This window comes from Suricata suricatta, chromosome 2 (genome assembly GCF_006229205.1).
Source record: "Suricata suricatta isolate VVHF042 chromosome 2, meerkat_22Aug2017_6uvM2_HiC, whole genome shotgun sequence".
Taxonomy (NCBI): domain Eukaryota; kingdom Metazoa; phylum Chordata; class Mammalia; order Carnivora; family Herpestidae; genus Suricata; species Suricata suricatta.
Genome location: NC_043701.1, coordinates 89,861,404 through 89,886,095, shown reverse-complemented (window position 1 = coordinate 89,886,095; position 24,692 = coordinate 89,861,404). Strand labels below are relative to the sequence as shown.

General features: G+C 37.2%; 1 protein-coding gene across 1 annotated transcript in view; it reads left to right on the top strand.

The window, feature by feature from the left end:
* LOC115275305 (diacylglycerol kinase beta) overlaps nt 1-24,692 on the top strand; it is a 296,124-nt gene that overhangs the window by 155,418 nt on the left and 116,014 nt on the right. The window contains exons 6-7 of the mRNA XM_029919005.1: nt 13,090-13,230; nt 24,413-24,462. Of these exons, the coding sequence (XP_029774865.1) occupies nt 13,090-13,230; nt 24,413-24,462 (191 nt within the window). The remainder of the gene's footprint in view (nt 1-13,089; nt 13,231-24,412; nt 24,463-24,692) is intronic.

The following is a 24,692-nucleotide window of genomic DNA, read 5'->3' as shown; positions in this document are numbered from 1 at the left end:
AAGGGGAGAGATTCTAATTAATTAGGTAGGCTTGTAAGAAATGAAAATCTCAAACTCTTTTCTTCAAATAGCATGTAGTATTACATAGAAGATGCCAGATTTACAAGGAGTCAAAATCAAATCAGTTTCCAAAATGGAAAAAAATAAAGGGTAACAGCTTGTACTTCTTTTGGGACGTCCACATAATCTGCACAGATTTACTTGAAAGGAATTGCAAGATGGGCTATGTAACTCTCAAGCAGCAAAAAATAAAATTGGAATTCCTTTTCAAAACTTCATCTTCACATTTTAAAACATAAGTGCTTGGTGTCCTTTGTAGGACTGTTTTAACCCTGTATTTTTTGAAACTTACCTTTGATAGTGAAAAATACATGCAGTTTTATGTTTAGAATCGTATTTTGCAATCTAAGTTGTGTACACAAGAGGTATTTGTGGCTGAAAAATCACAAATTGATATTGAAGGGAAGGGCGCTATAATCTGATTTGTTTGTCCCCTCAGAGTTCACTGTATTGCATTACCAAGGTGTCAACAGGAATGTGATGGCTATTCTTGACTCTGTATATAAACTAAACAACAACGGTGTCTCAATTAAAAGCAACACTAAATTGGGGGGGGAAATGTTATCCTTGTTAATGAACAATATCGAAGTATTGGAGGTATGGTAAACGTGAAACATTTAGTTTTTATAGTATAAAAATTTTTTAAAGAGTATAAAGAGCCATAAAGGGTGTGGGGGGTGAGGGGAGTGTGTGCGTGTGTGTGTGCGTGTGTGTGTGCGTGTGTGTGTGTGTGTGTGTGTGTGTGTGTGTATGCGCAGTTGTTTCTTTGCTGAACTTGTAGTAGCTACTGATCTATCTGGTATTTTGTGTAGGGAATGCATTTTTTTGGGGAGGAGGATATTTTGTTGCAGTATAAGTGCCTTTTATCACCTACTTAAAATGTAAAATGTAAGATTATTATTTATCATGTTCCCAAGTTAGACCTTAAATTTTTGAAGATACCCCAACAGTGTATCTTTCCAGCTTTCTCATAGCCTCTTCTTGCTTCACTGTAAATGGCAGACCCCTAACCTTTCACCTCTGTGCTAGCCCAAAGACTAACTTCTGATTTTACCTTCATCACTAGAGTCTATTACCTGAAATGCTCTCTTTACAGGATTGTTCAGCCATGTGGAACCTTTGCTTTTTTGCAAGTGGTTCATATAGCTTTGACCTGGAATCGATATTATGATCTCATATTTCAGTCCCTACAGTTCAAACACTGAGAATAACCAAAGAGAAATTTCATAAATATGCAGATTGTTGTCTCTACAAATTCTTACCTCCAATATTAACACGGGCTTCACCCCTCTGCACTTTTTTAAAAAATCTATCATAAAAAGAACTTATTCTTGACTTTCTCCTAGATCAGTTATGTTAAAATTTCCAAACTTCCTTTAGTTTATTCATAACTTTCCCCTCATTCTCAAAAGATGATTTTTTCACATCATACAAAATAACATAAAATACTTCAATTATTCCCCATACAACTGACAACTGCTTCTTCAGCTCACAGAAAATATAAACTAACTATTTTCCAGATGGAACTCTTCATCTGGATATCCCATACAAATTGAACTAAATATGTTTGAAAGTCAAATAATTATATTCTACTCAAACCTTTAAATTCCTACCTCATCTCTTGGTGAATGGAACCCAAGTATCTATCAGTTTCCAATATTAACATATTGGTCTCTTCCACCCTCCACTGCCTCGGGCCTCGTGGTTAGTGAATCACAAAATGCTCTCTATTGCTCAGGGTCACTTCTTCTCAAACATTCTGCCAGCGTCCATTGGATCCATCATTGTTTGTGCCATAGGCCACCCATTAGCATGGCTCCCAGCTGGGCCCCAACTTCCCGTCTCCACAATGTGCATTCTAACACAGAAGCCTGATTATATTACTCTTGGGTTTCCAACTTTCAGTCCTTCATGATCATCTTGCGGAAAATTTTTAATTGTTTTTGTTTAATTCTTCATGTAAACTGAAATCCTTGATACTTAAAGCAGATAAAGCAAAGTTGCTCTGGTGGAGGGAGGAGGTGCAAGAGATGTGTAGCTACAGGGAGTCCTAGTCACAGTCTTCCCCTATCTTTTGAGACTCCCCCCCCCCCCCCCCAGCAAGGTCCTCTTAATGGACCTCCAGGGTCTGGGCAGTGCAGTTAAGAAGGTGATAAAACCTGAGTTTCATAGCAATAAATGAAATGTTATGTAGATATGCTGATAGTCCCAGTTCTGTCTCCTGCCTCATGCACCACAGCTCCTTTTCACATCTAAATGTCTGCTGTGACTTATATCTGCTTGGGTTACTCAGGACTCTGATTTCCCGCATAGTTCTTCCTCTGCCCTTAATCCACAGCAAAACCCAACCCTTTGAAGCCTCAGCTAATGTTTCATTGTACCTGAATAGCACATGCTGTGCTCCATGCTAAGAACGCGGTGATAAAGATGAGAGTGTGCATTTGGAGGGCAAGCCTGGCACCCTTGTGAAAGTCACACCATTCTCTTCTTGTAAGATAGCTGACTAGTCCCTGCTCCTCCCCAGCTCCCGCCTAGGCCCTGTCTGCCCAGCAGCTCTGGGAAGTCACTACCTTCAGCTAAATTATTGCTCTTATTATATAGGATAGCACTTAACGGTAGTCATTAGTAACTTTGACTTTCTCCAAACATATAGTAATAAAAAGAGAGTGTAATTGATTTGTTAACTTATACTATATATATTATACTCTATATTAACTATTATAACAATTGATTTGACACTTATACTATATAATTCTGTTGGCTCCATAATGTCTAAAATGTTAACTCCATAATAGTAAATGTTTGTTATTAGTTACAGGTCTATATCAGTGCTTTTTTGTTGTATAGGACAGAAAGAAAGGATTTTCCTAGTGCCCTTTATATCAGTTCATGTAGTGATTTGGCCAGATGTGCCATTTCATTATTTATTTATTCATTTTATTATATAATTCATGCATTCCACTATTATTTTTTAAGACACATTATGTGTCAGGATTTCCACCAGAAAGCTAAAGATCCTTTAGACCCAGGCAGAAAAACAGACAATTATATGATCACATAAAATAAAAGTTGTCATCTAGTTATCAATTTAGCCATAAATTGAAATTATCTCATTTTAATACAGGTAGTGTTAGGTATTAGTAAGAGAGGTTGGCAAGAAGAGAAAATGTGCACTCAAATTTAAAAAACAAATTGCTTGGGGCAGCTGGGTGGGCCAGTTGATTAAGTGTCCAACTTCAGCTCAGGTCATGATCTCACAGTTTGTGGGTTCGAGCCCCACATCAAATTCTGTGCTGACAGCTCAGAGCCTGGAGCCTACTTCAGATTCTATGTGTCCCTCTCTCTCTGCCCCTCCCCTGCTCATGCTCTGTATCTCTCTAAAAAATAAACATTTAAAAAATTTTTAAAAAGCCCTATCAAAGAATAATGTGTGAACTATATAAGATATTCAGTATTATTCCATTCATAAATATTTATTTTTGTTTATATTTTTATTTATTTAATTTTTTCATTCTTTATTTTTGAGAGAGGAACAGAGAGACAGAGAGTGACTGGGGGAAGAACAGAGAGAGAGGGAGACACAGAATCTGAAGGAGGCTCCAGGCTCTGAGCTGTCAGCACAGAGCCTGACGCGGGGTTCAGACTCATGAATCGTGAGTTCATGACCTGAGCCGAGTTGGACGCTTAACTGACTGAGCCACCTTAGCACCCCTATTTTTAAATTTTTAAATATATTTTAAATACAGTATAGTTAACCTACAATACTGTATTAATTTCAAGTGTACAATCTGGTGATTGGACAGTTCCATGTATTTCTCGGTGGTCATCACCACAAGTGCCTGTCTTCATCCTCACTGCCTATTTCACCCATTCATCCATCCACCTCCTCTCTGGTAACCATCAGTTTGTTCAGACTCTAGAGTAAAGAGTCTCTTTCTTGGTTTCTCTTTCTCTCTCTCTCTCTTTGGCTCATTTGTTTTGTTTCTTACATTTCACATTAGTGTGAAATCACATGGGATTTGTCTTTCTCTGACTTGTTTTGCTCAGTATTATACTGTCTAGATTCATATATGTTGTTGCAATTGGCAAGATTTTATTCGTTATGACTGAGTAATGTTTTATGTCATTCACAAATCTTTATTGATCACTTACAATATCCCTCCCCTCTCACTGTCCAAATTTCAGGGAGCAAAATGGAACTACTTCCCTTTCCCTATAGTTATTTACATCTTAATAAATAAATAAATAAAAATGTATATAGCATGTCAGAAGGTAATGTAAGGAGTGCTTATCTAACATTGATTAGATAGAAAGTACAGGTTGAAACTGAGGATGACTGCAAGTCCTGAGTTTTTCATGAATGACTAAAACTGGGATGAGGGTCATAAGGAGATCATTTTTGATGGTCCCAGAGCAGATGGTGGGCATGAACTTGGAAGTATTGGGCATAGCCTGGTAGTGGAGTTGAGGTAGTGGTCTTGGCAGGATCAGAGTCCTATGGTTTTAGGAGTTAGAGGTTGGTTGGCTTGCTGAGTAAGAGTAAGGTAGGCTTGCTGAGTACTGAGAGATTGGGGTCTGTGCCTTGAATTGTTGGGCTGGGACAGATGAAATGACTGGAAGAACATGGCTGGAGAAGAGGCCAGGAAGGGGGTCAAGGGCCCATGATGAACTTGGAGAGCCATTATACTATCTTAAGTCAGAATATAATCACACTGCTTGGGGGCCTGGGAGGCTCAGTCAGTGTAGCGTCCTACATTGGGTCAGGTCATGATCTCACGGTTGTGGGTTCAAGCCCCGCATTGAGCTCTGTGCTGACAGCTCACAGCCTTGAACCTGCTTCAGATTCTGTGTTTCTGTCTCTCTCTGCCCTCCTCCCCCACCTCCACTTACTTTCTCTCTCTCAAAAATAAACAAAACATTAAAAAATTCATAAAAATAAAGAAAAGAATCACACTGCCAGCAGTGTGGACCCTATCATAAAGGGGCATGAGGCTAAAGGTACCAAAGAGTTAAGAAGATATTTAAGATTGAGAATAATAACAGCAACGGCTGAAAGAGTTACAGTACTTCTCTCTGGCCCCTCTCATTGCCCATCCAGTATGGCGGCAGTTAATTGATTTATGCTGTTAAGCTACAATATCATTAATGGAATGTAATTCTTTTTATGTTTCTGTACAACCAGGGAGTCACACCCCTGGTAAAAATTTTAGGCAGAAAAGGAGAAAGAATTTTTTCGAGTTCATAAGGAAGTTAATCAAATTAAGAACAGAAATTGTACAATAAACATGAGGCACTTGAACCTTGGGGAAGACATTCTTTTGCCAAATGACCTTACTGGGTGTTCTTGCCAAAAGACACACTTCATTAATTGTGCCGAGAAGAAGTTATTAAAGAAGTTATTACTCTTATCAGGACTGTCTTGAGGATATTAAAAATTTGTGTGCATGTGTGTATGTGTGTGTGTGTGTGTGTGTGTGTGTGTGCATGTACATTTTCACTGTAGCTTCCTTTATAGGTCTTTTGTGTCTAATAACCTATTTCAGTTTCCATAACATGAAAAAGGGCAGACACAGTCCCAAAAAACACAGACTGAACAGAGTATAAGGCTTATGTGACTCTAAGATGGGGAGCTTCTTGGCACATAGTAGGCATTTAAATTATATTTGTGTCTTTGTTAATGTTGATATACTTACACCTATGTAGAAATGCTCTAGAAATATAGAATAATTCTATCCATTGACTACATAGCGTTTATTTACATCAACCATTGCATGTCTTATACTTTTATAGTACGAAATTTACCTTATAATTATTATTAGTAGTAGTAGTAACCCACAAATTATTTTTTCCAAAAAATATTTTATCTTGAAATCCTAAAATTTCTTAACTGAAACCACAGAAAAATCTATACTTCAAGGCCCCATTTATGATAAAATTACTGTTAGTACAGGAACAGCTCCCCAAATCTTCCCTTTAATTACTAAATGCGTTTGAATATATTGAGTCTGATTACACAGGTTTCTTTATTCTCCTGTCTGAATATTCTAAGCATAATATTGGTCTGCAAATCTGCCATCTGTACCTTTAGATTTATTCACCTAGTCAAAGGGATTTTGTATTTTCAGTTACATGCTAATGATTGCATATATAAATGATAATATTATCTTAAGATTGTTGCACTGCTGTGCTCATGAATATCATTTATATTTTTATTCAAATAAAAGAAAATAGGATATTTAGTACTTTTCAGAGTCCCAAATTAGTTATAACTTTATTTAACTTGTGATATGCTCTAAAATACCTAGTAATAACTATAAAAATGAGCATTGGCTTTGGTGTAATCAGTTGAAAGCCCTATAAAAATGGGATTTCTTAAAATCTGTGTGTTCAATGCTGTATCCTAGGACCTGGCTTTACATGACTAATATTAAAAGTTCTTAATATCTATTTGAGTTTATATTAATAAAATACATGCTAGTTGTCCACGTATTACAAAACACAGATGAACAGTGCAAAAAATATTCACAATCCATTTCCCTATAAGAAAATGCTGGTAAAGATTTGGTAAATATATAGATATACATGTTTATTTTTATAACTGCAAAATATGTATCTATGTGAACATTCACAAATGTGTTTTCTAATGGATGGTGCAAAGAATGATCTGAAAGGAGAATTAACATTGAGAGCTCTCGGCCATGACTAGGATTTCTAATTTCATTCCAAAGGTTTATAAAATAATCGATGTACATACTCTTAAGGGTCCTGAAAACCAGACTCTTAAAACAAAAGGTCTTTTATTAAGAGTTAGGAGACAGATTTCTCTGATTTTTCTCTCCAGCCCCACAGAATTATACTTAAAGCATAAAATCTCAGTTCGGATTGCCTTTTGAGTTAGGACTGTACTAGTTGTTTTTGCCTCCGTTCTCCCAAATATGAGATGGAGATAATAAGTTCATGTATCTCCAACACATAAAGTATGAGGTGCATTATAAGTGCTCATTGAATGCCAACTATTACCATTATTCATTAAATAGATTATTTTCTAGCATTTTTGCAGACATAGGGAAAAATCAAATTCAATGTCTTTTTTTTCCCCCCCTGAAATGCCATTCATTCTTAAAGAGTACAGTTAATTTTATGGAGTATTAATTGGGATTCTTTTTGTTTGTTTTGATTTGTCTGTATGTTTTGTTATGGTATAATTCACATACACCCTTGTGTAAGTTTAAAGTTAACAGCATACGAGTTTGACTTGGATATATTGTGAAATGATGGCCAAAATAAGTTTAGGGAGCCTCCATCATTTTATACAGACATAGTAAAAAGCAAAGGCAAAAGCAAAAACGAAAACAATGTTTTCCTTATAAAGAGAGCTCTTAGGATCTGTTATTTTTTTCTTTATAATGAGAACTTTTAGGGTCTACTCTCTTAACAACTAGTGTATACGGTTATACCATACAATAGTGTTAACTGTAGTCATCATGTGTATCACATACCTAGTACTTATTTATCTTATAACTGGAAGCTTGTATCTTTTGACCATGTTCCTGAGCATTTCCTTCACCCCATCTTCATAACTTGCACTTTTTTAAAATTGTAGTAGAGTTGACATACGACACGACATTAGTTTCAGGTATCCAGCAAAGTGATTCAACAAGCTTATAGATTATGCTGTTTCAACTCAGCCACAACTGTATCTACCATCTGTCACCATATATCATGGACTGTGTTCCCTATGTTGTACCTTTTATTCCTGTGACTCAGTGATTCCATAACTGGAAGCCTATGAGAGATTCACTCTGCCTCATTTATTTTGCTACTGTTGCCCCAACTATAAGTTTGTCTATTTATGGGTCTGTTTGTGGGTTTTGTTTCTTTCTTTGTTCCAGCAGTGGAATTGTTTTTTTTAATGTGACAAAAATTAAAAATGTTATCATGACTTTATTTTTTAATACATGGTAGTTTTATTTACTTTCAGCAGACAGTATGTCACCAGTGCTGTCCAATATGGTAGCCATTAGCCCAATGTACCTATTTAATTTAAACTTAAATTAGTTAACAAGTAAAGAAAACAAAAATTCAGTTCCTCAGTCATACCAACCATATTTTATGTGCATAACAGCCAGGTGTGGTTAATGCCACCATATTGAATAGTATCCATATAGAATATTCCTATCATTGTAGAATATCCCGCGCCACAGAACTGATGTAGATTTTGTTTTACTGATTTGAAAAGACTAATGTTGGGAATTTGATATCGTGTCTCCAACTCTTGACTCCCTGGATTGCCGTGTGACCATCGGAGTTTACATTACCCTCTGATTTTCCCACCCTCTTGTCTCCAAAATCAAACTGTAGGGCCAAACCAGACCCTGCAGTTGTGTGTAAGTGTCGCTGACACAGCTCAGGAGGGTACTATGACTGCTCCTTCCCAGCTCAGCACGCGGACCGCAGCGCCACACCGCACAGAAGCGCAGACAGGCTTCGAGAACGTCAGCCCCAAGACCTGTGCATTGAGCCCTGCCCCTTATAATTTCTTGTGTGGGGTTTTTGCCACTGTCCAAACAGATGAAATCCAGAGTAGTTGCCGCAGGTACTTTGCTGACCCAGAGTCTCTTGTCAGGAAGATACCCCACCGCCTGTCCTCGCTTAAGCACATTTCACACTCCTTGTTGATTTGTAGCGCTGTCTCCTTTTGCTGCCAGTTTGCCTAAGCATAAGAAATAAAAAAATAAGATATAATACTATTCTAAAACAAGCATAGTTGGAAGGTTAACTCTGAAAATCATGAAATGTCTGACGATACCAAACAATCGTTTTACTTTTTATTACCTATGCTATTTATCATGACTATTACTACAGATATTGGAAATATGATTATACTCTGACAAATTGTTTCTAAGCCTGCTAAATTACTGAAAATTGAACCAGTATTAAAAAATGGAAAAGTCAAGTTGCCAGAGTGGTTTTTTGCCTTATAAGGTTAGAAATGTAATTCGTGTTATTAGTTTTGAATATTCCATTTTAATAGATGAAGGGAAACGATACCCTTTTTCATTATCTGAGATTCATGTATTTCGAAATAAAACACACTGGAGCAGAGGTAATAACTGAACATGCACCCAAAGTTTATTTGCTAGTAATTGAACCTTGAAACTGGAATTACAAGTATCTACTAAAACAAAACTTTTTTTTAGGTTTTTGTTGCGGGAAACGAAATGTCTAGTTTGAAATACAAAGAAAATCATCGGCTGGAAGGATGTGATGATAGCGGGCAGTCCTCAGCTTGACTAGTGCTAACTATCTTCGTAGTTAAAACTTTGAAGAGTATTTACATATGAGAAGATATAGGCGCACACACATACACACTAAAATCACTGTCAAACAGAAAAATGCTCTCAAAGTACAAGATAGATTTTCTAATTGAACAAACACACTCTAGTTCAGCGTATATTTTCACTTTATTTTGTGCTGTGTTGTACAGTGCAGCAGATAGAAAATGGTGTGTGGAAATACGAGGTGTGTGTATACAGATACTTGCTTCAGTTTTGTGAGGCAGTATTCGAAGAAGCAGGACCTTTGGCAAGTCAGTAAACCTGTAAACTGGTTGTCAACTAATCACATTATCTTTGGAGCTAATTGATCACTTGAGGCAAAAGAAACATCATTGTTTTGCCTAGCTTCGTGTCCAATTCCAATTCTAAATAGTTTTATCAAAGGTCAGATGAATTAAAATGGCCTCATTAATGGAAAGTAGAATCCTGAGCCTCTTCCTCAGAGGCCGCTAAAGATGACTATAGGGTTCCATCTAGCATCTTCTTGAAAAGAAGTCAAGGAACGGGGCTTGCAACTTCTTGTTCGCCACCTGAGTCATTTCCTGTGTGTTCTGCATCAACCTTAGCCAGTCTGCGTGAAAGAAAAAGAAGTGTTTTAGAGCAATGAAGGAGTTAAGTTGTGGAAAAGACCTAAAGCCAGACTTAAGGAAGGGGAAAAAAATATATATATATATATAAAGTATATATAAATAGTAGAGTAGGGTTGAAAAAGTCTCAGTGAAGGCAGATTGAGGCCCCAGGTCCTGCTTTCAGAAAATTAAATGAAAATATGAAGAAACATTTTCAGCACATAAGAGAAAGTGAGCTGATCTTGGGGGCCGGAGGAGAAGCAAGAACAAACCTAGGACATTTTTCATCAGTTCAGCACCTCAGGATTCTGTCAAGTCCTGTTCTACCAAAATTTTTGTTATGAAGTAATTAAGAAAAGGTCTTTGACATTTTTCTCTTTGATGTGCTCTAAAAGACATTGCAAAAAACTGTAGATTGTATCTCTCACAGGGAACAACAACAACAAAAATCTTTGTCTGGATCTGAGGAAGAGTTGATTAGTTCTTCAATGAGGTTGCTGTATAAGCCCAAGAATTTTTAAAGACCTTTAAATTCTTTTAAATATAAAATTGTGACATGAATATGACATAGCTTTTAGTTTACAACATGTCATGAACAGAAACTTATTTATTCATTTTGTCAAATAAAAATGATTTTAGTATAATCATACGTTTTTCAAAAAGGTAGCGCTAAATTTAAATTATATGTGGATGTTTCTGTTCAATATGTACATTACTTGCAAGACAGGCAAACAGAAAATAACATGTTTTTCACATTCTCCATATTGTTTATATTCAGTATTATGAAAACTGATAATGAAATACCAAGCACCTTAGTTTTGTACAAATGATCAAGAGTTGTTCTAAATCAGTGAAATGTATAATATGGTTGGCATTCTTTCAAATTAAAGTCATAACATATTCTCTTCCTTCTTTCTTGTTCTGTTCTGAGTTTTTGTATAAGAGTTAAATCAAGCTGATTAAATCATTTCAGTACCATAATGGGAACGCAAAGAAGAGAGGATTAGCTCATCATGCAGGACGATTTAGGTCATAGTTTATCTGACCATAATTCAAGTGCTTTGTTTTCTGAGTCTGGAAGTTATGGTCATGTCAAAGGTCAGTGCCAAAATGTCTTTCATCATAAGCTGAAACTGCTTCTTCCTACAGTTGGCCACACTTTAGTTGGTTACGTAGAACTTGTTATATATGTCTTTTAAAACTCAAGATTCTCTTTAATTCTCTGTCTTTTTTATTTTTAAAAATAGTGATATTAGTTTGTATTAGATATACAGGCACATTCTGTTAAGAACCAATCAATTTATAATTATATCTCTTTTAATAGATATAAAGAGAAGTAGAAGTAATGTGACGCATAGAATTGTACTTGAAAAAAGTAAGCCTTTGGTTAAAAAAATGAAGGAAATATTTATAGCAGTGTTATTCAAAATATGTTTTGTGACCCATTAATGGGTGGTGAGGTCAATTTAGAGGGTCTTTGACAGAATTTCAAGAATGAAATAGAAGAGAAGAGAATAGATTAACATAGAAAAGAAAATTTGGAGCAGTTATGGAACCTACTGGTGATGAGAAATGGGGTGGAGGGAATAAAAGGATTCTTCGGGATTAACATGTAAATCGTTTTTCTTACTTTTTCTTATCCTTGACCTTGAGCAAAAATAGTCTGTAATCTATTAGTGTGGATTAAAGAGGATGGATTTGCCAGCGGCAGGACCCTAAGCTTGTAAAATGGGAATATTGTATTCTACCTCACGGAGTTAAGGTGGGACTTAAGGGAGATGAACATGTTAAAGCCTCCAGCATGATTCTGGCCACATATTAGACACTCACTACATGAGTGATAGAAGTAATTTCATAACCATTAGATTATATGCCTGGCTATCTAGAGATGGCTAGAGGAGAGGCCACGCACGCCATCAAAGTTATCCAGCAAAAGAAATAGACACAAATGGGGTGCCTGGGTGGCTCAGTCAGTTCAGCATCTGACTTTGGCTCAGGTCTTGATCTCACAGTTCGTGGGTTCGAGCCCCACGTCGGGCTCTGAGTTGACAGCTCAGAGCCTGGGGCCTGCTTCGGATTCTGTGTTTCCCTCTCTCTCTGCCCCTCCCCCAGTCATGTTCTGTTTCTGTCTCCATAATAAAAACATAAAAAAATTAAAATAAAAAAGAAATAGATAGGAGCAAGGGATGTGGTGAGGAAGAGGCATGCTAAGCAACGACAGGTTTGTAGAACGTATTTGGTTGGGATTACTCTCCATTCTACTAACTCCTGGTTGATTAGCAAGCTAGTAGCCATTCAGCCCTTAAACCATTTCATGCAAGCACCTCTTGTTTGACAAATGGACCTTAAAGATAATTGGGGCTCGCCTTCAGGTCATGTCAGGTAAACATGATCTGGTTTCACAGGCTTCGCTGTTGGAGGGAACTAACCATTTATGTAAACGAGTTTCGGTCCAGTCATTACCAGCCAGATCATCTCCACTCATCAGCTGTTGCAAACTATCCTTGCCTTGGAATAAGCACGGTGAATGGGTTTCGGAAATAAAGCATGAACCACATTAAAACTAAAGTGCAGTCATCATGTTTCCACCTCTCTAATTAAATGTCTGTCCTGTTTAAGCAGATTTTTGTTTATGTTCCCTTTCTTACTCATGGGCAGATTTCTTGATGGGAAGAAGGATGTCTTATCCATGATGCTGGCAAATATTTGACATAAATATGTGTTTTTATGAATGAGTGGTTCCTGATTATTGACATATAAATCATATTGTGACAGACTCCAGTTTCTTCTTCAGTGTGGTGTGAAAGGGGCAATTTTCCTATCTCCTTAGCTGATTTATAGCTATCACTTCCTACAGCACAGAAAGATGGACGAGGAAAGTAGTTATTCATGCATTCAAATCTGTCTCCCAGTTCACCCCGGACAGAGGGTTTTGACCCCACCCCCTTCCCATAGGCAGGCAGAGCAGTCACTGTGTCCCTGAATCCTAAAGAACTCTGCATCATTTACAACAATCATCAAATATGTCTGACTCTGCTATCTATTTTCTTAGTTGTTTTTTTTCCTTTAAGGCACTGTGGATAGTTTTATACTAGAGACACAAATATGTCTTTTTTCCCCAGGTCTGAGAATGAATAAAGGAGCCATCACCCCACCCCGTACCTCTCCCTCAAATACGAGTTCCCCAGAGGTAATTCATCTGAAGGACATTGTCTGTTATCTGTCTCTCCTTGAAAGAGGAAGACCCGAGGACAAACTGGAGTGTATGTGTTTCTTTATTTTTTTGCATGTGTTTACTTCTTATAACACGGGGGGAGGAGAGGGACTAGATACTGATGAACTGAGTATTGTATCTACTATGATTTCATTAAATGAAGTGACCTTGGATAACAAAAACTCTTTCAAGAGGGAATCAAATCCATGATATATTAATTTCAGGTTTTTATCAAGTTCCATTTATTATAGAGTATTTCTTGAGCATGTTGGTCTGTCAAAGGACTTGGTCTTGACCGTCCCTCAGTTTGGTAACATGATGATATTGGAAAGTGTCGTTTGAGATATTTAAAAAAAAAAAAAACACCTTTATTCCTAGGACATGAGGAGGGAGGTCTTTCTCTTAGCGACAGGATTCACTGGACACATACATACAGCCTGAGCCTTTCTCTCATGGAAACCTTGCTTGAAAACTTCATCGGTAACACTTTCTGTGGCAGGAATAAAAGGTTTCTCAGATGCCAGACATGAAAGTTTCACTTGTAGCTGTGTTGGTTTTTTTCTACAATGTAGCAGGTATTTCAGATAGAGATTTTCTATTTTGGTGAAAAGGGGAAGAATTGCTGTCTTTAATAAAGTAGTGTTTGAGCTCCCTCTGGTGGCCAGCTATACTCATTGCAGAGCAAGAAAATATTTTTCTAATATTTACTCTAAGCCTTAACATTTAATAATCTGGTCTGTCTCCAAAGCCCTGCTAAACATAGAGCTGGTAGTTTGTTCAATAATCCAATAACTTGATTATATTTTATAGTATTAAATTAAACATTCCTGGGACTGAGATGATAGTGAAGATAACAAATCCTAAATTTGATATTTTCAAGCAAATACAGAACATTGTGATGTCTTGACTTATGTTTTGAAAGCATGTTTAGTTAAATCTAATGGTAACGTGTTGATAATATTTCTCTTACTAATAAAGAATTCACTATAACATGACTATTTAAATCATACCTGCCTAATTATAAATAAACTGTATTAGCATGAGTCTTTAAATACATATTTATTATTCTTAAATGTGGAATATTTGCATTTCAAGATTTATTTGTATTCCTAAGGACATACTCTCACTCCAGAATAAATATTAATGTTCAGGGAGTTTCTATCGAAGTGACAGCCAAGGAGAAAGTTTGCTCAGGTGTTGTCAGGTCTGTGCTAGAGGGGTTTTAGAAATACAAAGGCAAATCCTTTTTTCCTGGTCTGAGACTGAATGAAGGTACCGCCACTCCTCTTCAACATGCTATTTGGGTTACAGTTTAATTATTTTTATGTCAACTCGAAGCGTTTTGTTTTTAGGGTAGAATTCCTAAGAGGTTTGCTTTTAGGTTCTCATATTGAGTTTGTCAATCAAACAGTCTTTGTCAACAATTTCAAGCAGAATGTTAACCCACAAATCATTCAAAGACACATGACCAAGCAGGTCAAACCTGACCTGCCACTTAGCTGTTCTCATTGTTTTCAACCTCTTTTGCTGCTCCATTCTTTCTTCAACATTTCCAGCTCTTTTTCAAGCCTTTGTCAGATTCAGTTGTCTTTGCCATTTTTCTTAATGGTTGTCTCAGACTCTTGTCATAGTGGGAGTTGTTAGGGCCCGCCCCATCACGTGATTTTCCCCAGTCTCTTTGAAATATGCGGATGTCAGTGTCAGCACACATGAAGGCTCTGCCTGTGTCCCTGCTACACTCAAGTTTGCTGCTCTACTTCTCTGATTTGGAGGAACTTGACCTGGTCCTTCATGATCCGGAACTTGGTTTTCATCTGCTTTGTTTTGTTTTGTTTGTTTCTAATGCCAGTTTTCTGTAACACTGTTTTCCTTCTACAGTTAAACATTGACAGATTCTGAACATCCATGTAGTCTTCTAGAGTTACAGATTTTAAAAGTATTTTCAGCAATAAAGAAGTGTAATGGTGGTTAATCTAACATATACTTATTTCCCAAAGGGTTGTGACTTATTAAACACATATAAACTAGAGAAAACAGGAAAGAAAAAGTAATTAACAATAAATAAATACGGGCAAGCACCTAATATAAATAATTTTGGCTGCTGAATGATGAAATTTCTAGGCAGTTAAACAGAAAGGGACACGTGCACATTCACTTCGGCCGGAAGTTAAACTTTATCACACGTAAGAATCACCTGCTGGACTTAGGAACACACAGTGTGTATTCCGGACCCCAGATGCCATATAGGCGCTTCAGCCGGCCTGGTGGAGGCTTAGAACTGTCACATGTAACAAGGTTCCAGGCAGTGTCAATGTGGCTGCTTCGGGACCACATTCTGAGGAGCACCGGTTTATGCAGTTCCCCTGTCCCCTGAGTCATATACATACACACACTTTCTCTGAAGGAAGGACCGTTTCTCAGAATTGCTGAATGCTGGCCAGATTTCATCGGTTCCTTTACCTGGGTTACTAGATAACGCAATGACATGGTTACACGTTTCTAAAAGGGACACTTTTCCCCCCAAAGTCATGTTTGATAAATCTGTCCATCACTTACTATCACCTCCCGTCTTCCTACCTGTCTTTTCTGCTAGGCATCTACACAATGTTTAGAATAAAGATTATTTTTTTCGTTGAAAGGAAATAAACAAGAGGTCTCGAACTTTCCACCGATTGTATGCCATTTCTTGAAATGACTTTGCCTCCTCCAATGATATTTTCTCACTGAGAACTTCTTCGCTCATACTGGGGCCCTCTCAAGTGGATCGTGTTGATGCTTGGAAGGTGCATGTGCATGTGCACGTGTGCTTTTGTGTGCATGCGTTCAGGTTGTGGGGAATTCATTTTTCTGTTTCCTTTTTGGTGTCACTTGCCAACCATCCTGATGCATGGAATAAGAACAGGGCACCATGGCTGATTTGCCCTCCTCACCTTAAATCTGCTACAATGCGTGATGGGGAACCATGCAGTATCTCCCTTTGCATTCCTCAAATTCTGTGATCTCACCTCCATTTTATTTCAGCCACCCACATCTGCTGCAATACCACATGTAATTTCCAAAGACTGCTTTTATTCTAACATTTTAAGCTCTAATAGTTTACTTTGAGCCTAGACTAAGATCTACGATCTTAACTTCCCAGTCTCCTCCTTTTAATTTAAAATTTTTTTAATGTTTTATTTATTTTTGATACAGAGAGAGACAGAGTATGAGAGGGGGAGGGTCAGAGAGAGAAGGAGACACAGAACCAGAAGCAGGCTCCAGGCTCTGAGCTAGCTGTCAGCACAGAGCCTGACGCGGGGCTCAAACCCACGAACGTGAGATCTGACCTGAGCGGAAGGCGGAGGCTTAACCGACTGAGCCACCCAGGCGCCCCTCCTCCTTTTAATTTAAATATAGCAGAGCACAGTACTTAAGAGCTTAGACCCTTGATTTCACTAACTGGATACATCCTAGCTTTAACACTTATGACTGGCTGGGGCACATTGTATTAAAAAAAAAGAAAAAAAAAGAAAACCTCTTGAGGCCTTAGTTTTTCCAACTACAAAATTGGAACCATAATAATATCTATCTCATGTGTTTGCTATAGAGATGAAAGGAACCAGTATTTGCTCACATAAATTCCTTCACATTTATTTGTTTCCATAAAAGTTTGTTAAGTGCAATATAGATAAGTATTCTTGTCTGTTAACCATTTCCCTTCCTCCTGAATTTGCCTGCTGCTTTTTGGACCCCATCCCTCCATAATCTCTGGTGCCAGTCATTGTTTGACACTTAGTTCTAGGCACCCAATTTGTTTGCCCATATATGGAGATAGCAGAGATTAAGTAAAGTAAAAATATAATTCTATAGATTATAGGGGCGCCTGGGTGGCTCAGTCGGTTAAGTGTCCCACTTCGGCTCAAGTCATGATCTCACGGTTCGTGGGTTCGAGCCCCGCGTCGGGCTCTGTGCTGACAGCTCAGAGCCTGGAGCCTGCTTCAGATTCTGTGTCTCCCTCTCTCTCTGCCCCTCCCTTGTTCACACTCTGTCTCTCTCTGTCTCAAAAATAAATAAACATTAAAAAATAATTCTACAGATTATAACTCTACTCAGTTCCCCAGCTGGACTTCTGTGCCTTTGGGGTTTCTCGGGTCATCGATTTCTTCTATTTAAAGGTTAATCCAGATGCTTGTTTTCCAACACCTACCTATTTCATCATCATCTCACTCATTAGCTGTGAATTCTTGTAACTTCTTTTCATCTTACCTAACACTTGTCGACTTCTAGACATGTTCTTTCCTCTTCCTCTTCTGACTCAGAGTGAAGGAGTCCCTTTGACAGTTCCCTGTTAAATAATACAGAAACTTAAGCCCTTAACTTAGTGCCGTAAACTGATTTCATCCCAACCTAGCTGGTTGGTCTTGCATTTGGCTTTGACCTGCACACGCATGCATGGACAGTGTCCTAGTCACGTGGATCTGCTTTTCAGTCATCAGACGAACCCCGAACTTTCCCATCTTTATACCTTTGCTTATAATGTGCGTCTGTTGGGGGTGTTCTTTCTCAGTATGTATAGATGAGTGTACGCTTGAGACCCAGCTCATGTCATTAACTCTCTTGCCACCTCCTAACTGGATTCAGTTTGCTTGTACCCTTGTGCTGTGTGTAATTTCCCACCCTAGACCTACTTTGTGTTTGTGTGTGTTCCAACAGACAGTTGACCAGTAAATAATACTTAAAAGGAAGTGTGCTGAAGTCAATATGCTTGAGAAGAGGGGAAAAGATGTGAATTATTTAAGTCCTGGAATTATATTTAATCATTTATACTGCAATTTTAAGATACATAGTATTCACATTAGGACTGGTATATATAAATTATTAACGACCTAACTTGAATAAATTCTGTTAGCTTGCATTTAATGAAAACGTACCACTGAAGAGAAATTGATAAGAAATAACCACAAAATAGATCATTGATGTACAAATAATGAAGAATAACTTGTATGTTAAAGCTGCTGTGATGTATAGTACTGACTTAGAACCATTGGATTTAACATTGAAGAAACCAGAAAGATCAGTTAGTCAATCTCCCTATGGAGTCCTTGAAAAAATTAAAGCCCAGAGAGACTGGTTATTAATTATAGCACTAGGTTCTCGGGCTGTGACTAAAACCCATAATTTCTGAGTGACTGTATAAGTGCTCTTTTTGTTTTGAAAAGCTTCCTTTCCTACTTTTTACTGTTTCTCTGCAGGAAAAAGAAGAAAATAATATTTCATTATATTAGATGTCACAAACTTCAAGCAGCTAATTTTTTTTCACTTCTACCCTGTAAGTTTATCAAGTAGGCCTTGAAATATATAAAAAAGTAAAAAACTGTGAATTAAAAAATTTCCACTTTACATGCCTTTTAAAAACAAACTTTCTAATGTTTAATAATAAATTCAGTATTAATATTTTTATTATTAATAGTATACTATGCCAATAAAAACGGCAGAGGATATTTAGTAGGATGATGAGGAGGAAATAGATAAAAAACTTGTAAATCTTTTGGAAGAGAAATATTCTAGATATAAAGAATGAACCTTATATTGCATAATATGCCTTTGCCCTGATCTTTTAACCAAATTCATGTGTGGGTGCATAATTGTTTCTATATAAAGGGAAATTGCAGGAACATAAAAGTAGAAAAATAGTGGGTTGAACTAGCTTGTAACTTCATAACAGGTACCCACCTTTGGAAGCGTTCATGTTGACAGAGTAATTTTAACATTGAGCTTAAATTATGGTTTCACCTAAAAATCTATATCCTTATTATGTTCGTTTTAGGAATATGTTCTATTTGTTCAGTGACTCACTTGACCTTGGAGCTTAACTTTAGTTTTAAGTGCTAAGAAGAAATAATCCTATAATAATATTTGAAGATAGGTATTAATTTTATCAATATTATTCAAATGTAGTTGTAAAAGAGAACGGTTATATAGACTTACCAAGCCAAACAATTTTTTTTATTTTCCATACTATTAATATAATAACTGCCTTTAAAAAATAATTACCTTTTTAAAAAATTTTATTAGTTTCTCTATTTCTATATGACAAGAATTTTCAAATCCTCCACTGTAAATTCTGGTTTAAAAATGTGTGCCCTTCCTTTGCTCTTTAATCTTTTCATTATTAGTTACTTTCTCCTTTATTTTACTCCTTCTGTCTTACTAGAACCATTATTTTTAGATGTTGATACTCCAAGACATAAATTTGAATTATTTTTTTTCTTCAGTAATTTCCTTTTCCAACTTATTTTCTCCTATGTCTTTGTTTTTTCTTTTTGACATCTGGAACGTCTTCTACATCTTATTTTACTTTTTCTGTCGTGCTTTGGACTTCACAGAGGATTCATTTTGTTCTCGGCATGATTCTTATCTGTTCCTCTTCTCATTTCGTGGATTGCAGCTTTCCTCTTGTAAGATTTTATTCTGCCTCCCTGCCTTGTTGTTTTTTGCCCCCAATAACTTATTTTGAAAGGACTCCTTGGTGTGGGGGATGGATGGGTGTGTGGGTGAGGTTTATTGGTGACTCACTGGAGACAAGTAAGGGGATTATACTCTAATATTCAGTATACCGAATTTCACACAAACACCTCGTTTTTGGTCTAATGCCCCTCCCGTCACAGTCCTGACCCCAAGCTCAGCATCTCCCTGTTTGAGGGCTTCGGAGCCCACCACCCACTGCTCTGCTGGGGTCAGGAGCTAGCATACTGTTAGATGAATGGTATGAAGGGTCGTATTTGAAGGTCTAACTTCTTTATATGAAGATTACCACTTAGTTTTCCATTTTATCACCTTTGCTGTGCAAATCTCTGCTGCTTCTTCACGACCAGCTTATGTTTATATTTCTCTGGTTTCTAAGTCAGTCAGCATGTGTTTTCTAACTTCTAATATTTTTCCCCTCACATTTTCTTTGTGCTTGTTGATTTACATGACTTTCCTGGGTTTTTTTTTTTTTAAGATGTTAATTTATTTATTTTGAGGGATGGCGGAGAGACCAAATGAGAGCAGGAGAGAATCCCAAGCAGGCTTTCCAGTGTCAGTGTAGAGCCGGGGGTGGGGCTTGAACTCAAGAACTGTGAGATCAGGACCTGAGCTGAAATCAAGAGTTGGAGGCTTAACCAACTGAGCCACCCAGGTGCCCTGACTATTACTATTACTATGGTGGCACTTTTTTTTTCTTAGTGTGTACTTTTGAGAGAGAGACAGGGAGGGGCAGAGAGAGAGAGAGAATCTGAAACAGGCTCCAGGCTCTGAGCTTTCAGCACACAGCCTGATGTTGGGGCTCGATCAAATTCACAAACGGAGAGATCATGACATGAGCCGAAGTCAGACACTTAACCAATTGAGCTGCCCAGGCACTATAGTGTCACTTTAATAGACAGTCACTGTAGATAAGTGTTTTTAATACCTCACATTTTGCATGGCACCACTATAATTTTAAATTAGGAAAATAGATTTATCTCTGAAAACTAAAATCCTAGAATTTCTCTCTTATCAAGCACCAAAAAAAAAAAATTCTTGATTTAGGCATGGTCAGATTTAGAGTATGTTATATTTACTGTTCAATATATGCTTGCCATTTATATGATTGCTATTCTTATTGACTAGAACATTTATTTTTCCACCTTTTTCATTGATGGACTAAATAGAATTCATAAGCAACCATTAACCCATGTTATTGTATTTAGAGATTATTCAGAAGATGTCAGGACTTCTACATTACGCAATAATGAGTGATGTGTTTTCAGACCAACATCTCTACTGGGAACAACTAGAAAATTTGGACACAGTATATTTTTTAATTTGTTTGAAGGCTTCAGAGAATTATCCGGGCATGTTGGATTTGTGGGTCACATTTCTGGGAGAGGGGAGCCTGGCTTTTGCCACTCTTTGTACATTGAAAATTCTTAAACAGCTAAGGCTGAGAAAGTGAGCCGATGGGGAGATGGATCTTGCGGGGGAAAAGACCTTGAATTCCAGAGTCTTTCTAGTATATATATGGTGGTCTGTGTGGTTTACATTTTTATTTTGTTTAGGATTGAGAATCCTGAGCACTTTACTTTAACTGACCATCCATGTATTTTCCATTTTTGAAGTATCTGTTCATTATTTTTTGCCTCTCCCGTATTTGGGTTGTTTGTTGTTTTATTACTAAGCTATAGAGTTTGTTAATACATTTGAAAAATAAGCCCTTTATTGGACATAGGTATTCTCAAAAGTTCTCAAATCTGTGGCTGACTTATTTTTTTTACTTATTTTTTCTTTCCTTCTTTCTCTCTTTTTCTTCTTTCTTTCTCTCACTCATTTATCTTTTTGATGAACAGAAGTTCTAATTTTGATGAAGCTTAATTTACTTATTTAAAAAAAATAATTGATGGTTCCTGTTGGCTTACCTTAAGGTTGTGAAGATACTTTTCTGTACTTTTTTCTAGGAGTTTTATAGTTTAGCTTTAATGCTAAAATTAAAGTCATATTTTCTAAAGTTAAAGTTTAAACTTAAAATTTATCTTGATCTAATCTTTATGTCTGATGTGAAGTAAGTACCAATGTTGAGTGCACAATATCATGGATGAGACAGAAAAACAGGTTAGTTTTTAATTAATTAAATTAAATTTTTAAAAATACCCTATGTTTAGGATTTTTTAAGGTTTATTTATTTTTGAGAGAGAGAGAGCACATAACTGGGGGAACGGCAGAGAGAGAGTGGGGCAGAGTATCCTAAGCATGCCCTGTGCTGACAGGATAGAGCCGGGTGCAGGACTTGAACCCATAAACTGAGAGATTATGACTGGAGCCAAGGTCTGACGCTCAACCAACCAAGCCACCCAGGCGCCCTAATTAATTTGTTTTTTAAATGATATCGAGGAACACAGAGTCATTAGAAGAGGCAGAGCACCAGATTCGGAGGATACTTTTCTAGGATCAGTGGTGAAATTCAGTACAGCATTGGGCTGGGGAAAAATCCCATTGCTGCCTGTCTGTGCACAGGGAGAGCACCGTTCATTGCCAACAATTCTGACACTTCCAACACTCTGATCTCTCTCTCTCTCTCTCTCTCTCTCTCTCTCTCTGATCACTTGATCACTGCTACTGCTGCTGCCACTTCATGTCACCAGAATGAATTTGTGTGCTCATTTCTTCTTGGGTCAGTAGCATCTGATTGATTAACAAGGTTTTTCTTCTGATTAGTAGAGCCTGAGTCATGTACAGACTCTACTTTCAAGTCATCTGTTACTGTGTTTTGTAAAGTGTGGCTTTGAGAACATAGAAAGAAGTTCCAGATGGTGTCAGAAATAAATGTCAGATATGCACTACACAGAGTCCACTTGTGTATATGTGTTCAAGGTCATGTTTCCAACAAGGTTTACCAAGAAGTATAGGGTTTCCATACACCTGACCATCTGAAAATGGTTTAGCAGTCATTTATTACAATAAGGATTAATAGAGTCACCAGTACCCCTCATTCTAAAATACAGTTAGGGTTGGGGTGACTGGGTGGCTCAGTTGGTTAAGCCGTCTGACTTTGGCTCAGGTCATGACTGAGTCCCAGTCCTGCATTGGACTCTCTGCTGACAGTAAGGAGCCTGCTTGGGTCTCTCTGTATCTCTCTCTCTCTCTCTCTCTCTCTCTGTCTCTCTCTCTCTCTTTCTGCTCCCCTTTTCTCAAAAATAACCAAATAAACTTTAAAAAAATAAAATGCACTTAGGCTTTTCTAAGTCCTTGCCTTGTTCCTTGTATTGAATCCATTCTTTGGGTGATATGTGAATGATTTCCTGCCACTTAACTAGTGACTTTTACTATTTTCTGCTTTACGAGAAAACCTAGAAATGCTTAGTATCCATGTTGTGGTCATTTTTTTTTCTTTCTGAATTTTTGTCATTTATTGAGTATATGAGAGAAAGTAATCATATTAGTTTACAAATAAAGATTTTTTCTCATCACTAGCCAGCCTAATGTTATGATCCTTAACTCAATAGGTATACATTTTCCCCTTACATTTTAACATCTTTAAAGTTCTTTCACATTTTACAATAAATAGAATATGATAGTTACACTGAAAGCATTTTTTCCAGTTAGTTGTTTGCAGACCGGTTATACATCTTATAAATAAATAATCATGTCTTAGATTGGTGAAATATAATGATTGTTTTTAAATACAGAAATAATAATTACAGATATATGATCAGGCCATTGCACGATTATGCCTCCTTGTTATCAACGTCTTTATTTAATATGATAGACCTCAGACATCTAGATTCTCCCAGAAATTATGCAAACCCAGCAAAAACCCTCACTTCCACCCCTCTGTTTTAACAGCTGTGTCAATCTTCTCTGTTTATCTCAAAATGGCATCCGGAGCCTCTTCCGTGGGCTCCTAGTGGTGTGTGAGTTTATGAGGGAATCCTCGGGCCACTGGGACCCACCGTTCCCTGTGGCCTTCCTGTGCTCACGGCCACAGAGAGAGCGCTCCCCTCTTCCTGACTTCGTTAGTTCAAAGAGTGGGTGCTCTACGGAACTACCTCTCAGACGGCAACAAATACACCATTATAACCGTGGTAATAATGGATTTTGCGTCCTGTTGTCCATCATCAGAAAAATTCTGTATTTTGCTCTCATCCTTTCCCATACTACTAGCGATCGATCACAACAGGGCTTATGTTTGTGTAGTGGCCTACAGGTTCTGACATGCACTTATGTGCGTCCCCTCTCTTAACTTTCACAAACGTGTCTTATGAAGACACATTTTACAGAGAAGAAAATCATGTTTGACTATGTTCATGTACGAGTGGATTGCAGATTCCAAATTTGGGTTTACACACCTCCGAATCAGATGTTTTTCCTTATTCGCTCTGCCCTTTACTCTCTGGACTCTGAATGTCTAAACTCCTTCTTTTATCTTTGGGTTTTCATTTAATGGTCTTGTAAGTAAAAAAAAAAAGGGGGGGGGAGGGCAAAGAATAGTACCTCTTAGTGATTTCTGTATATATAACAAAAATTGATAGACCTTACCTCTGATGTTTTGTATTTTTATTAACTGATGAACTCATTTGCAAATGAGTTTGAGAAAGGATCCCACAAATTAATTGCTCTGAGTAGCAGAGGATTGGATATTTGCTTTCAACAGAGAATAAATTTTAAAGAATCTGTCTTATCCTAACATTGATCTCACTTACCTATATTTTTTCCAACACCTCTTTTATTTCTAGTTATGTTTCGCCTCTATGACACAGATGGGAATGGCTTCCTGGACAGCTCGGTAATTTTTTTCCTTCAAATTTTCTGTGAAAACTTCAAAGCAGTTTGTTCTGAAAAAATGCAATGAATAAATTTATAGCTATTACCACAGAAGACACACTTAATATAATTTCCATGCACTCACACAGTATTTTTATCATCTGAATTTTTGAAAGAGAATGATCTGAAAAAGCTGTTAGGATTACAGTTGTTCTATTGAATTATTCTACTAGAAAAAAGTGACTTTTTAAT